A 16,113-nucleotide genomic window follows, 5' to 3' on the forward strand; every position below is an offset into this window, starting at 1 on the left:
GATAAAGTAAACAAAACTTGCCTGTTACCTATATGTCCTAACCTCAAAACTTGTGTGACCTCAAACTTGCAAAGAATTCAACAAAATGCCTGCACTTACTAAGAGGCTATAGACTTAGCCCTTCTCAGCAATACAAGGATCTAAGACATCTCCAAAAGTCTCATGATGGAAAATGCTCTCCACATCCAAAGAAAGAACTTCAGAGTCTGAATGCAGATGGAAGCCTACTATTTGCTGTTTTTTTCCTTCTGTTTTGTTTTGTTTCCTCCTTCTTGTGGTTTCTCCTATTGATTCTAATTCTTCCTTACAACATGACTAGTGCAAAAATATATTTAATAGGAATGTATATGTAAAGCCTATATTAGACTGCAGGCCATTTTGGGGAGAGGAGGGTGGAGAAAAATTTTAAACTCAAAAGCTTCTGGAAGTGATTATTGATAAATCAAAATAAATTAACAAAAAATTCAAAAAAAGAAAAAGGAAATAACCCTCTCAGAAGCCTGTGTCCCAGACCAAATGGAATTAGTAACCCAAGTGATTTTTTTAATTGTAGACAGTTACTCAAAGAATATCCCTAGCAGAATACCTACCCAGATTTCCCAATTTATGGCTATCATTTCCATTACCAGGAATCAGCCCAATCTCATCAAATTCTATCAGGAACACTTTGCCCTCTGTCATTATCCCTTCCTACACCTCACTGCTACATTTCCTTGGCATACATAATCTACTTTTTTTCCATTCTGATGGTAAGTGATTCAAATCAATGTATCAAGATGACCCTAATAAAGTAATAACCAAAAGACAATAGCAAAGCAATTGCAATGATATAGCAGAAACATCAGATGTTGGCTTCCCAGCATGAGATTGCACATCTCTTCAAGGTTATCTTTGCAGTGGTAGTTCACGTATTTGACCTGATGAAAAGGGAGACCTGTTATGGCTAATCTGTAAGCTCTGTAAGGATTGAGTCACACGTTTATCTTTTTTGATTAAGTGCTTGCTATCTGCCAAGATGGCAGATCTTGGAGGCACAAATGGAAAAAATGTTCTTACGGTAATGGCAGGAGATCACACGAAGCTAAGGCACAGGATGGTTGACAGGATTCAGAATTCCCAAGGATAAAGTGACAGAGACAAAAGCACAACTCAGAGGTCCTTAAGTTGTGTTCTTGGGCAGCTAGGGGGCACCACAGTGCACAGTGAACTGGGTCTGGAGTCAGAAGACCTGAGTTCAAATCCAGCTATGCAACCCTGGGCAAGTCATTTAATCCCAGTTTGCCTCACTTTCCTCATCTGAAAAATGAAGATAATAACAGCAACCATCTCACAAGGTTGTTGTGAAGCTCAAATGAGATAATTGTAAAGTGCCTAGCCCATAGCAAGCACCATATAAATGGTGTTGTGGTTTTTTTTTTTAAATGCTTTATCTTTTCAATAGCTCAGATGGAAGTGTTGAGAGTCTGGGGGATATAGAAGTAAGATAGACAGTAAGGTATGCTGGTCTTCCATATCATTGGAAGGAATAGAGTTGTTTGGTCATAGTGAAATGGCAAACAACACCTTTGTATTGTTCCAACAGCCATGGAGGTGTCCTTTGGTAAAATAGCTCAGAGAGGGCTCTGGCAGTGGCTTTAGCTTCTTCAGCTATTGGGATAGTCTGTACCCAACAGTTATAGTTGATATAGCTACTAGCCATTCTTTACTTAGGGGCAGTTAGGTGGTGCTGTGAATAAAGAGCTGAGCCTGGAGTAGAGAAGACTAATCTGCATGAGTAGATCTAATCTCAGACACTGACTAGCCGTGTGACCCCTGGGAATTCACTTAACCCTATTGTCTCAGTTTCCTCATCTGTAAAATGAGATGGAAAAGGAAATGGCAAATCACTCCAGCATCTTTACCAAGAAAACCCCACATGGGATCATGAAGAGCTGGATATGAGTGAACAACCTTCTTCACTTGTGGGATTCCCACCAACCTTGTCTAGTGCCTAAGCTACAGTCATTAGTGAAAGCAGAGAACCATCAGACAGGGAAGTCATTCCCAACCATCCCAAGTTTGGCTGCTTTCTGTTGACTAATTAAACGCTTTATGTCTCTGGACCTGTTTATGGTTTCTGTGCATCCTTAGCATCCTGCATATTTTTTACATGATGAAATTAAAGCTATCCCCCTTTCCAAACCCATATTGCACATTGTGTCCATTTGGAATTGAAAGGTCATGTTATTTACCTTTGAAGAAACCGTGTCATGAGCTGTGCTTAAATTGTACTTTGGCAGTAGAGAGAACCTGACACTCTTGGGATGAGATCCCTAGGATCAGCCCTGGTCCATCTGGGTCCAGAGTCTTTGCAATGACATACACAGAATAGAGTCCCTTCTCTGCAGAACAAGAACACGTGAAAATGGCGATCTTAGTGCCTCTAAGTCATCTCTTGTCCAAGCTAAACAAAACCAGTTCCTTCAACTGATACTTGAATGATACGATTTCCAGCCCTTCCACCATCCAAACAAATTCTCTTCTCCAAACAAGTACTCATTGATGTGGCCTCAACATGATCTTCTTCAGATGTGGTAGAGCTTTTTTTGCTGGGTCCTCTGGCGATCCTTGAATCCGCATCCAGAATATACTTGGCTTCCAAGGTAGATATTGCCAACAGGGGCAACAATCCCAGGAAAAAAAAATTTGGATATCGATATATACAAAGTAAGTCCAAAATCCTCCTGAGAGCAGTAAGGAAGCTTGAACAGTCTGTCTGGCCAAAGGAGGGAAGGAAGAAGGATTTAAGCTGAAGCTTAAGACATTTCTTCCTCCTCTTCCAACACCACAAAGCAATTCCTTCTCTGGGGAGGCTTTTTTCCCCTCTCTATCATCAGATATTCATGGAAAATACCTAATTCAAATCAGCAGCCAGGTTTTAGACAGACCCTGGGGGTTTCAGCAAGTTCCTTAGCCCATCCAAAGTGACTCCCTGTCATACTTAGAATGTTCAGGCCTAGTGAACAGTCCAAATGTAATCTCACCTCAGAAATCTACTCACAGTTTGGCAGCTTGACAACTATTTTAAATGGGCTAGAGCAATTTGATTAATTTACTCAATCCACCTCTACTTTCAGCTAAACATATGTGGAATAAATATAGGGAAAATAAACACAAAGGAGCTAAATACAAGAGAGCCAAGGAAGAGGGCACTAGACATTTAGGGGATCAGCAAAGGCTTCCTGGGGCATCTTGGTAGTGCAGTGGATAGAGTTCTGGCCTTGGAGTCAGGAAGAACTGAGTTCAAATCTGGTTTACAAAACTTACTAGCTGTATGACCCTTGGCAAGTCACTTTAAAAAAAATCTTTCTGCCTCAGTTTCCCCTAATAGCATCTACCTTCCAGGGTTGCTGTGAGGATCAAATGAGATAATATTTTCAAAGTGCTTAGCACATACTACTAACAATAGTTAATATTAACACAGGGCAGCTAGGTGAACATAGAGAGGTCAGAGAAGCATTGGAAAACATTGATGAACTGATGCAGAGAGGAGGAATCAAACCAGCGAAACAGTAAACAATGACAATAACTTGTAAATGACAGAACAACAACAAAAACCAAAGCCAGCACTCAGTTATTATAACAAACAGGCTTGTCCTCAAAGAGGAGTTGAGAAAAACATGACATCCTTCTTTGCAGGGCTGGGGGATTATGGATGTGGACCACCAGATGTGCTGTCTGACAGCTGCTATGTTGGTTAATGGTTGGTTAATCTTCAATCTGATGAAGGCTGTTGGTCCCTCTCCTCTCTTCTAACAGTCTTTTCCTTTAGCTATCTGAAGTGGGGATGGCCTCCTCTGTCTTTCCTCTCAAGGCTGGAATCCAGATGCCCCTTGAGAAATACAATGCTTGAAGAGAACTCTAGAAGATTCAAAGAGAACTTCAGAGCTCTCCTCTCACCCAGTCTTTCCAACACCCTTCATACAGGGCAAGTCCTTCATCTCCACCAAGCAGGAAAGAGTCCCATACAAATGGGCTTTGGGACTAAGGTTACATCTTTTTTACTCTTTCTTAAAAAGGATAGGTAAGAAGAGAGACATATTTGGAAATGAAGGTGATGGGAATCCAAGTTATCAAGGAACATGAAATGTGTGAGAAAAAATTTGAATTAAATTAAAATGTGTCCTTGGTCACTGGGTTACAGTGAGGGGCTTTCTAGCCCTTTACCCTTTTCCTCTTGCCCTAAGTGATTCCAGGAATGAAGATATGGGGTCAATTAATCTTTGGACTTTCATTCCATTAGCTTGACTCCCCCAGAATCTAGGACTGTGTTCCCATACTATTCTCAGATTCTGTAACACTTCCCCCTCAACCACAACCAAGGTCTTATTGAAAGGTATTTGCCCTTGCGTCTTTTCCCAGTATTATAGGAATGGGCAGCAGGAATCCTCCAGAAAAGGGACTCAACCCTGTGCCCCTCCAAGAATAAACCTTTGTCCCTGTGTCTTAGGAAGAGATCATTGCCTGTATCTCTCTGCTGCTTGGAAAAAACCAGACAGATGCCAGGAATCACCCAATATCTCATCAGCACATGTACTCTGACCTCATACTACTATTTTCCCCTCTTTCCACATTTCTCAGCTCCTTATCAGCTACTTTTCATTCCTGCCCATGTTGCCTCCCTTTGAAACTCAACCTATAAAGGTCCTGTCACTGTCAGGCACACTATCACACAGCCCTGACAGACAGGTAAGTGGAGGACCTGAGGAGGAAGGATCACTCAGGATCCCAGACGCTATGGAAGAGGGAGGAGGGGGCTGCCTTTGGGATAAGGGTTGGCAGGTGGCCGTCCTAGAAGTGTGATGGAGGGCCCCCCTGAGCCTTAACCCTACCATCCATGAGTTGGCCTGCTGTTTCCAGGGTCTGCAGTTTCCCATAGATCTGGGGAAGGGGAGAAGGAGGAGATGTCATGAGAACCTGCCACCAGGTCTAGATGGAAAGAGCAGGGGAGCACAGATGGTCTTTTGTCCTTCCCCTGTTTCCTGATCCCATCTCTGGCTCTCCTCCAGACTGAGGTGCTCTATACCTTAGTGTCTGGGCTTTCTGTCCCTTCAGACTCTGAGGCAATGGTGATGACCCACAGCTTCCCAGGGATGCTCTTGGCCTGCCTGCTGCTCACAGGCCTGGCACATGGTGAGTGCTTCTTCTCCCTCCTCCCTGACTTCCATGTTGTGCTTGGGATCAGCCCCATGTGTATGTGGAGAGGTAGAGGGGGAACAGACCCAAAGGGGAAAGTGCAGAGATCCTGATGTTGGGGATGGGAGGGGAAGCAAAGAAAAGAGGAGAGTAGACAATCAGGAGCTCAAGAGGACAGTAATCCCAGGTCCCCTGCTATCTGGTCCCTTCTTGTCCCTCTTTCAGGTGAGGCTGGCCCTGCTGCTGCTGCTGCCTCTGTTCGCCGGTCCTGTCCTGAAGGCTCCAAAGCATTTGGCTCCTACTGCTATGGCTTGTTCAGCATAGCACAGACATGGGACAATGCAGAGGTTGGTTGGGGGGAGAAATCTCCAAGTAGGGATAGGGATGCCATTTTTTTTTATCATGATGCCCCTTGAGGCTTAGTTATGGGCAATTAGCCTTTCCTCTTTCTCCTGTAGGGTTCTAGATTCTGTTTCTCAATTTTCTCTGATGTAAGGCCCTCATTTTCCCGAGTCCCCTGAATGTGTGATCTCTGTTTTGTCTCCTGTTCTCCACCCTGCATGAGGAAAGCTCTCTTCTTTCTTCCTCTACAGATGGACTGCCAAAGCCAGAACTCAGGCCATCTGGTCTCCCTGATGAATGAGGCTGAAGCTTCCTTTGTGGCCTCCCTGGTAACTGAGAATGGGGTCAGCAAGAACCCAGTCTGGATTGGCCTCTATGACCCTAACAAGGTTTGTCCTACAGACTCCTCTAGTGCCTCAGTCTGCCAAGGTTATTAGAGGAGGGTTGGGGGCCTGCTCAGACCATGTCATCCTCTTCTTCCTTGGAGCTCTATAAAGAGGGAATTGGGAGAATGTGATGTGGCTACAGAGGAGGAAGATCCATTTCTAGTGGTGTTTAATTTTCATGGCTCCATCCAGGTGTCTCTAGTCAGAATCATTCTGTCCAAGCTCTACTTCTTTCACACACACTCCATACCTTATTCAAACTCCTATTCCTCCACCTCGTGGCTATTCTTGTAATTGAAGGCCATAGTGTCCATCTTGGTAGAAATAAGACATAAAATCCCCTAACCCTTCCTTTAGAGAACCAAACAAATGGCAGATCAGAGAGAAATGTTCACAGTTGGTAAAAGAAGAACTTGGTGTTAACCCCTTGGAAACACATTAACAGCTCATCTTCCATGATATGTTCTCAGTTATATAAGGGAATGAAGCCAAGTAATGTAATATTCCTTCTGCTGATGTAAGAGAGGGAAGAGTTGATTTGCTCCCCATCCCTAGCCCAGTTCCTGTAGACACACAAAATAATCCCAGATGATGAAGTGTTAATGTGTTTCTATGGGGTTAAGGTCCTCTTTCTCACCATGTCTAAGAGGGACGTACCTGTAATATAGGACAGAGGCTAGTCTAGGACACCATTGGCTGGCCACGATTGTCTGAGCTGTAGATAAGTAGAACAGGGACAGATCAGTGTGGGAGAAATTAGGGAAGGCTTGCAGAAGGAGTTGGGCTTCTAGATGGATCCTGCAGAGGAGGACATCACAGACTTCAGAATCTACAGGCTCCTCTGAGGGCACCTGGTTCAGCCTTTGCACCAAATAGAATACCCACAGTACTAAATTCAATTGTACAAGCAGCCTTTCATAGAACACCACCAAGGAGAAGGAACCCATTATGTCCATTCTGATTTTGGACTTTTCTAATTTCCTGGAAGTCTTTTTTACATCAAGCCTAAAATGTGTTTGAACTGTACCCCCACTGTTTCAAACTCTGGTCAAGAGCAACAAGGCTAATCTGACTTCCATATTACAGTGTGTCAAGCAGTAGTATCTAGGATTTTGAGGACCTGATGATGAGATTGTTGGAAATTCTAACAGAGAGATAGTATCTGGAAACATTCAATGGATGAAGTAATGTGGGGAATTTTGAGAAGAGTGAGAAAAAGTTGTGTGTGTGTTTGGAGGGGTTCTCAGTCATGACTGCCTTCCCCCTACAGAACCGGCGTTGGAAATGGACCAGCAATGCCCTATTCACCTACCAAGCTTGGGCTGCGAGTGCCCCCAGCAACAGCAATCCTGGATATTGTGTGACCTTGACATCAGAAACAGGTGAGACAAAAGAGATTCACACACATCAAAATTCCTTGTACCACAATTGCATCCCCTCAGCCCGAACCTTCTGTATTTGCTAACAGGTTGGGGGATGGAGAATCCACTTCACTCACATTAAGGGGATATATGTTTGCTTCTTTCCTCTCTCCTCCTTGCATCTTGTGACCATAAGCCTCTATCTGTAGCTTTATTAGTGCTTAGGGGTTAGGAATGCCCTGAATCCTGGGTCTGGGTGTTGGGGTTACTTGGCTGTGTGGCCACAAGCTCCATTATACCTGCTTACATACATATATAGCCTGATGAATATATATATATATATACATATAATGTATATCTCTCTATATAAAATGTATATTATGTATGTAAAATATACAATATATAATATAAAATATGTATCTATTATATAGCCTGATGAATCACATCTCTCCTTAGGATTCAAAAACTGGAAAGATCAATCATGTACAAGCAAAAACTACTACATCTGCAAGTTCAAATCCTAGAGATTACAAGCCAGAGAAAGGACTTGGGAGTCTGCTTCTTTGGATCAAGCCTTGACCTATGAGGGGCCTGGCTACAGGTTCTCTATCCTCTCAGAAACCTCTTCTCCCTACCCTCCTCTCCCTACCTACAGGCTGGTATCTCCCACCCCTGTGTAACTGCCTGTCAGCTCTCTCCTTTGCCTTTACTTAATATCTCCTTCCTCCACTTACATTTTCTTGTGGGCTACCTGGTGCAAAACATTGGACAATCAGAATAAACCATTATCTTTCCCAGCCTTCTCTGTCTTGTATTATTTTTGTTTCGAGACTGGATTTTCAAGTAGGGCTATGGGGTGTGTGTGTGTCTGTGTGTGTGTTTCAGGGGAAAAGATAGAGATCCCATTGTATGCAGGAAGAGGTACTTTTTCTAGCCTCCTCCCAAAGGCAATATTCATTCATTCACCAAGTCTTTGTTGAGCACTTATTTCATGTCTGAAATCATGTTGAGTCCCCTGGAGACCACAGGAAACACCTATTCAGTGCTGTGGTTTGGGAAGCTGATTTTGTGAACCCAAGCTTAAGACTTCATACTTATCTCCATTAAATTTCATATAATTTGATTGGGCCCACCATTCTTCCACAATAGATCTTTTTATCCTTTCCCTTTCTTCAAATGTATAAGGGCTCTCTCTCTCTCTCTCTCTCTCTCTCTCTCTCTCTCTCTCTCTCTCTCTCTCTCTCTCTCTCTCTTTCTCTCTCTCTCTGTCTTTCTCTCTCTCTGTCTTTCTCTCTCTCTTTCAATTTCTACAGATTTGATGAGTATGCCTGCTACATCATCCTCCAAACTACTGATTTTTTATAAAAAATATTGAGATTCGCAGATTCTTTAGGAGACTAGCCAAGGGCTCAGATTCCTTAAATCTGGTCCATTTGCATCAACAATACAAATGCTCAGATTCTTAAAATCTAGCCAAGGGCTGAGACTTGCTGAAGCCTGCTTGTTAATACGAGTGTTACAAATGTTTAGATTGCTTAAGAGTCAGACCAATATGGTGGATCTTTAATAAACTTTGTCTTTGGAGCTTGGTCAGACACTGAAGACGCCAAGGTCATCCACTGCATCCTCAGCTATACCTGTCATCTTGACTCTGTCTTGCCCCAGGACTCTGATGACTCTGGAAGAGCGAGAGAGGCCAATGACTCTGTTTCACTTCAATCCAATTCAAGCATGTTCGAAAACAAAGGATGGACAACAATCCTACTGACCACGAGGTCTCTGCTCAAGCCTCACAGAAAGTTCCCTTCCCCCACCCTCTCAGCTGGGGACTTTGCCTCCTATTTTGCTGGGGGCAAAACGAGTTCATTCATTAGAGAGCCTCTTTTTTCTTCTTCCTCCTCTGAAATCACTGGCATCTTCCTGTACTTTCTTTTCATTTACCCCTCACTGGGTTAACTTAAAGAACTCAAGAGTGTATAAACCCCATCCCTTAAAACTGTGGGAAAATGTTCCCAAGCTCAATTGTTAAGAAGTTCTTTGTTGCAGCACATCTAAATCTGTACCTCTTTTACCCAAGGCTCCTAGTTCTCTCTTTTGGGACAAAGCAGAGCGTGCTTTGTCTTTCTGCTGTCAGCCATTCAGACGATAAGTATTTACTAAATGTCTACTACATGGCAGTCTTCCACCATCATCCTTCGAAGCCGGTCATCTTCTTCAGCTCGTTGTAGTCCTTGGCTGAGCACGTGCCTATAAGTGCTCAGCCAAGGGATCCCAGTGGCCTGGATATTGGAGAAGCCCAGGTGGACGCGCAACCCTGCCCTTTGCTGAACATCCCTAAAACATGCAGAACTTTCTCCAAAAAGGACACCAAGCACCAGCCTCAAAAAGTGACGCAGTACAAGAAAGGATTCCCTGTACGCACAGGGGAAAAGGCGTTACAATGAGGAGAGTTGCTCTGGTGGTCAAACAAAAAGAAATTCATGGAAAAAGGCAAAGACCACAAAAAAGATTATACCGAGGCTTGAATGTATGCAACCCAACTGCAGGTCTAAGAGGATGCCTGCCATTAAAAGGTGTAAACATTTTGACCTAGGACGAGATAAGAAGACAAAGTGATCCAGTTCTGAGTTTCATTGTTTTCATCTTAACAGGAAAAAAACATCCCTTGGTTTTGTGTTTTCTGTCTTGGAAAGGAAGAGGCTTGAGTAAAACCAAGTCTCCCACTGTGTGAAGCTTTTCCCATACAGGAAAAGTTCTTGAGGATGTCACTGAGTGTTGTAACTTTAGTCATCTAGTTAATGAGATTTATGTGTCATGGAGATAAAGCCCAGCTGGACATTTCTGGGGGGCCTGGGATCCTTGGTTGTTAGTACTATGGCTAAAATAGTTACTGACATCTTGGATTCCCAGGCAAATTGGGAATGGGGAAATTAGGGATACAAAGTAATAAAGACAGGGATAGTTAGCCCCTATTTATAGGCTTTCAGCAAATCAAAAGTAATTAATTCATCACTTTCAGGGATTGCCCTGTTTTCAAAATATTAATGAATTAGTTTCCCATATCTATTTGGGTTGTTAGGGTTCTTTGTGGAGAACTAATTAATAATGATTGAATTGAATTAAAGGGATGGTCTATTAACTGAAAACTCATTTGTATTAAAAGTATTAATCAAGTGATTTCCCATATCTATTTGGGTTGTTAATCCTCTACAGAGAATTAATTAATAGCGATTGAAATATCTGATCATTAAATAGATGGCCTGCTAATTGAAAACTGATATTAATTATATTTAGGGGTGGGTGGGAATGACAGCTGGTCAAGACTTGGAACAGTAAAGAATGGAGGTCATTGTTCCTTTATTTTACATTGGGGTTTTTTTTGGTTTTTTTTTTTGTATTACATAAACCCTTATTAGGCTTTAAGCCATCCCGAGGGCAGAATGTTTATCTGTGTTGATCTTTGTATCTTGGCACCATGCCCAGCACTGTGCCCTTCACACTAAAGATGCTTAATAAATGTTGACTCTTCCTAAAAAAAAAATGTCTACTGTATGCCAGACACTGTGCTAAGCACTGGGGAAATGAAGAAATTATTGGTAACTTTGAAGAGAATAGTTTCAGTTGGTTGATAAAATCAGAAGCCATATTGTTGGGGGATTATCATCATGATTCTCATGAAAGCAAGCTCCCTAGCTTTTCCTTCTGGAGAGACAGTCACCCAAGGAAGAAGGCAGCTTTAGGCAATATGACCCTCAACAGCTGAGAGAAGAGCCAGCTCTGGACTCCAGAAAGGGGCACACCCTAGAAACCCAGCTGAGCATTCTGCCCAGCAAAGAGCTTTCTGAGGACCTCAAAGGGACAAATGATTTCCAGTAGTGGAAGTTGTGAATTCTACTTTTCCCATTGGTGTATCCTACTATTACTCTCCTATATGGACTATAATTTGAGCTCACTCTTTCCATTGATGCTGAATGTTTTTGTGGGAAAGTATAACCAGGCTTTTGAGAGGAATGTTTTTTACCAACTGAACTCATACAATCTTAGTAAATGCCTTTTCTAAAACCTAGCTAGCTCCACAGCTAGGTGGTGCAGTAGATAGAGTGCAGGGCTTGAAGTCAGAAAGACTCCTCTTTCTGAGTTCAAATTTGGCCTCACACACTTACTAGCTGTGCGACCCCAGGCAAGCCACTTCACCCTATTTGTCTCAGTTTCCTCATCTATTAAATGAGCTGGGAAAGGAAATGGCAAACCACTCCAGTATTTTTGTCAAGAAAATCCCAAAAGGAGTCATGAAGAGCTAGACGCAACTAAAAAATGACTAAAAACTTAAGTCTACCTGGATGAATGTTGATGGGAAGCAACCTTGTGGGGGCTTATGAGCTACAGAAGTAGCTAAAAGCCTCAGAATTGTTAATTGTCTCTCTAAGGAGTAAGTTACTATGTAACTCACTAGGAGAGTAAGCTTAAGATAGAGGAGCAGTGACATAGAGGTGCTATGCCACACAAACTAAATTGTGGCCTTTGCTGTTAACCAGCCAGGCCTCTGGAATGACTCTGAAGACAGCTCAAATGTCCTAGCTGTTGTTCCATTGTTGATGTCATGGACCAATGACATCATGGGATGATGTCTTGATTCCTGCATGACTAGGATTCAAGTGAGGCAAAGCTGCACAAAGTCATCAGCCTCACTCTCTCTTCCAGAGTTACCAAAGTCTAGTGGCGGGACAAAAGTAAAGAAGATTGGCGATTGCCCAGAAAGCGGTAGGTGACCTTGGCATTTCCAATGTCTGACCAAGCTTGTCATGGCTATTGGAACAAATTGTTCTTTTCCACTCATTCCACCGGGGGAAGTCTTTACATACTTGGGGTAGACACCCCTCTAACTCACCAATGGGTTTGAGGCCTGTTGGTTACCCTCAATCTGGTTTAGCCCATCTGCTGAGACAGTTTACCAGGATGTGGCTGCTGTGCATGCTACAGCTTCTTGGAGTCACAGATGAGAGTTGGGTGACAGGTGGACACCAAAGGCGGATAAGCAGCCCTGAAAAGGGCCCAGCAATCTCTCACACGAATGGTGCTAGTCCTCCTGAACACCCACGCATCCTTGGTGTTCTGACTCTAAGCTATAAATATCTCAATCCTCAGGTCAAATCTCTCTTATCTCTCAAGAGGCCATTAGAATAAAAACTAGAGAATACTTCAGTCCACATAATAACAGCTTACATTCACATAGTGCTATAATGCTTACAAAAAAGTATATTCAGACTTTCATTTTTGCCTTTGTATTCCCAGTGTCATAGGAGACAATAAATTCTTGTTGATTGAGAGATAGCAAAAGTTTGTTGTCTCCATTTTATAAGTGAAGAAACCGAGGTTTAGAAAATGTGACTTGTCCATGATCACATAGATATTACTGGTTATAGGGGGATAGGAACAACAGGGTTCGAGTAACATTAACCCCTTCCAATATCTATGGAGTCTAATCCAGCCCTAAATTCTGCACAGTCCACTAAAACCAGAAAGCCATGAGGAAATGGCTGAAGGAGTTACTTCTACCACATTTCAAGAAACAGCCCTATGTTTAAGCGTCCAGCTACCTTCCATCAGTTAGGGACATCGTGGCAGGCAGGCAGGAAACAAGCATTTATAAGGCGGTTACTTCATGCTGGCTGCCATGCCTGGTACACCAGACAGCAGGCAGACTGGTAGAGGCAAAGCTGGAGAATCAGCTCTGTTCTGTGGACTCATCGCAGAGACAAGAAACCTTAAGGGGTGTGTTGCACTGGGTGGTGAGGAAGAGCCAGCGGAAGGGTTTAGCTGGGCAGCTAGGCCATGTAGTGGTCAGAGTGCTGGACCTGAAGATGTGTTCAAAGCCTAGATCAGATTTTACTAGCTGTGTGATCCTGTTTGAGGCCACTTCTTTACAAAAAGTTAATATTTCCCAACCAAGGTTTCCTATGCAAGGCTATGTCTGGGGGCCTCTCTGGGCACATGGGAAAAGAGGAACAAGGATAGTGGAGAAATGGAAACCTTGGCCAGTACTTCTCTTTTTCCCTACTGCCCCCTGACTCTTCTTGGCCTACTTGGCGCCACCTCATTTCAGCAGAATTGGGTGTCTCATGAACCATACTGTGAATTTTAATGCTCAAGTTATCTGGAGAATAGAACTAAACCTAGAATTATAGCCCATTCCATACCTTTAAGGCAAGGGATACCAGAAGGACAGAGTGAGAGCAGGTGACTCTCTCCAGACATGGGAAAGCCAGGATGTGTCTATATGTTCCTCTGGCTCAGGGTTTCACCCCCCTCAAACACCATCCTTGGTCTGAGACATGGCTAGCTTAGACCTAGCAGCTTTGGGTCATGGGATCATAGATTTACAGCTGCAAACAGACTTGAAGATCACTGAGTCCAACATACTCATTTTACAGATAATGAAACTGAGGCTCAAAGGGGAAAGTGGTTCATCCAAGCTCACCCAGTGAGTAAATGGAAGAGGCCAGAATTTCAACCCAGGTTTTCTAACTCCCAATAGAGTTTACTCTTGGCTGTTCATTGTCTCTTGCTCATAGACAAAGAAAACCCATCTGATTTACTCTTACTAAACAAACCGTGCCTCATGTGTGTGTTTTATTTTAAATAATAAAGACGTACTTGACAATGTTCTGATTTCATCCAGAACACTGCAGCACTTTCTGGGGAGAGATCTATAACCACTCAAAGGAATGAGGCTTGATTATCCATAAAGCAGGAGTTCTGAATCTTTTTTTTAAAAACCTATTCTCCTTGGGCAGAGCCTGGTGAAATGTTATGCCCCTTCTCAGAAGATGGTTTTTAATGCATAAGATAAAACACAAAAGATTAAAAAGGAAACCAATTATATTAAAATGCAATTATCAAAATATGTATATTTTTTAAAGTTCACAAATCTCAGGTTTAGTATCACTGCTACAGAGGAAAGACCAAGTGGATGAAGAATGTCTATGGACCAGATTACTACAAGCATTTGTATGAGTAACTTACAGAACTTTTCCATTGGTGTGTACATGTGTATATGCATGTCTATAAGGAAGGCAGCAAAAAATAGACAATGATGGGGGGGGGGGAGCCTATGGAGTAAGCAGGAAAAAATGGACAATGATTTGGGTCCAGAGTGGAATACATGGACAGAACGGACTGGATCACCTTTGGGAAATCAACAAGCTCTTTTAATGATCCCAAGCTTCCAATGAAAGCAAAGGTCCGTCTTTTTCACTACTATCAAAGTTGATGACACTGATTTTTTGAGACATGGTATGCTATAGTGTCCAAAGAATTAAAAATGAATATCCTAAGAGAAAACAATAGAGAGGTCCCCTGGTGGTTGTAATTAATGTAATGAAGAACAGGAATAAAAGGTGTCATTAGTGAAATGTATGACAAAAAGAGAATGACTAGTCACAGGGGAAGGACTGACAGGTGCACAGCCAGGGCACTCCACTGGTACTTCTGTGATATCAGAAGAAATCAAAGAGGGCCACTAGCCAACTGGGTAGACCCACTGTGGTGAATGGATGAGGAGAAATGCGTAAGACTCAAAGGGGATGGGCAAGCTGGGATGGGTTGCAATATGATGCACACTGTCCTGAATTGACAGAAACACAGATCCATATAAGGAGAGACAGCACCAAGCTATACATATTCCATTCCCCTCCTTGGTCTGTAGCACACATTTGGACCAGGCTAAGGAGCCAGGGCGTGTCTGGGACCAGGTGTCAAGTTTTTGACCATAAAACAGGTATTTTTCCCCCTTTATAGGAATAGTCACCTGGCATTCACAGAATCTGAATCTGTGACCTTGGCCTCATTGGTCCTTGGGCTCCAATGCATGCAGCTATGGAAACGCTTTAGAGTAAGTTGGAATCAGTCAAGCAAAACTTCTTGAAAAAGGAAAGAAATAAGCAGTTTTGAGAGAGAAGGAAAGGTTAGAAAATGATAAGGAAAAGGAGGATTAAAAATCAGCAGGCTTAGTGGTCAGAGAATAAATAATAGAAATAAAAACATTTTAATCAAAGAAAATGACGAGTCAATATACTAATTCTTATGAGATGAAACTAAAGTAGTCTTTAGGGGAAATTTTTATCTCTAAACGATTTCATCAACAAAAGAGAGGGGGAAAATATCAATGAAGTGGGTAGCTAAAAAAAATTAGAAAAGCAATTAAGTGAAAAAAAACCCCCAACAATAAATACCAAAGTAGAGACCTTGAAAATCAAAGAAGAGATTAACAAAATTGAAAACAAAAATTTAAAAAAAATTGAAGTGATAAAAAAACTAGAAATTTTTTAGAAAAGTGATAAATACTTCACTTATCTGATTTTTTAAATAAGAGAGAAGAAAACTAAATCATTTATATCAGAAATGAAAGAGAATTAACAATTGAAAATCAAATAAAGGAACCTATCAGGTTTTGCTCAATTATATGTCAAAAAACTGATAACTTAGATGACAAATGGACAAATATTTAAAAACATAAACTACTCAGAACAAGAATAAGAAATAACAAGAAATAAATTACTTAGAAACTGAACAAGTCAAAAATGAACTGCCAAATAGAAAAACACTAGTGAATGGATTTACAAGTGAATTCTATAAAACATTCAAAAAATTAATTCCAATATTACTAAACTGTGAAAATAGAAAGAGAAAGAATCCTTCTGAACTCATTCCATGACACAAATACAGTCTTGATAACTAAACATGGAGAGGCAAATCAGAGAAAGACTATCACACAGCAATATTCCCAATGAACATCAACACAAAAACACTAAATAAAAGATTGACAAAGAAACTACAATAACACATTAAAA

General features: G+C 41.9%; 1 protein-coding gene across 1 annotated transcript; it reads left to right on the forward strand.

Annotated features, from left to right (window-relative positions):
* The first annotated feature begins 5,055 nt into the window (after nt 1-5,055).
* On the forward strand, nt 5,056-8,057 carry LOC110218408 (lithostathine-1-like). The gene is made up of 5 exons (XM_021001117.2): nt 5,056-5,172; nt 5,401-5,522; nt 5,769-5,906; nt 7,174-7,285; nt 7,721-8,057. Exons 1-5 carry the CDS (start codon nt 5,106-5,108, stop codon nt 7,786-7,788), a joined length of 507 nt encoding a protein of 168 aa, XP_020856776.1. The 5' UTR covers nt 5,056-5,105; the 3' UTR covers nt 7,789-8,057.
* The last annotated feature ends 8,056 nt before the right edge of the window (nt 8,058-16,113 follow it).

The sequence above is a fragment of the Phascolarctos cinereus genome, unplaced genomic scaffold (genome assembly GCF_003287225.1).
Source record: "Phascolarctos cinereus isolate Bilbo 61053 unplaced genomic scaffold, phaCin_HiC Scaffold_2;HRSCAF=192, whole genome shotgun sequence".
Lineage (NCBI taxonomy): Eukaryota > Metazoa > Chordata > Mammalia > Diprotodontia > Phascolarctidae > Phascolarctos > Phascolarctos cinereus.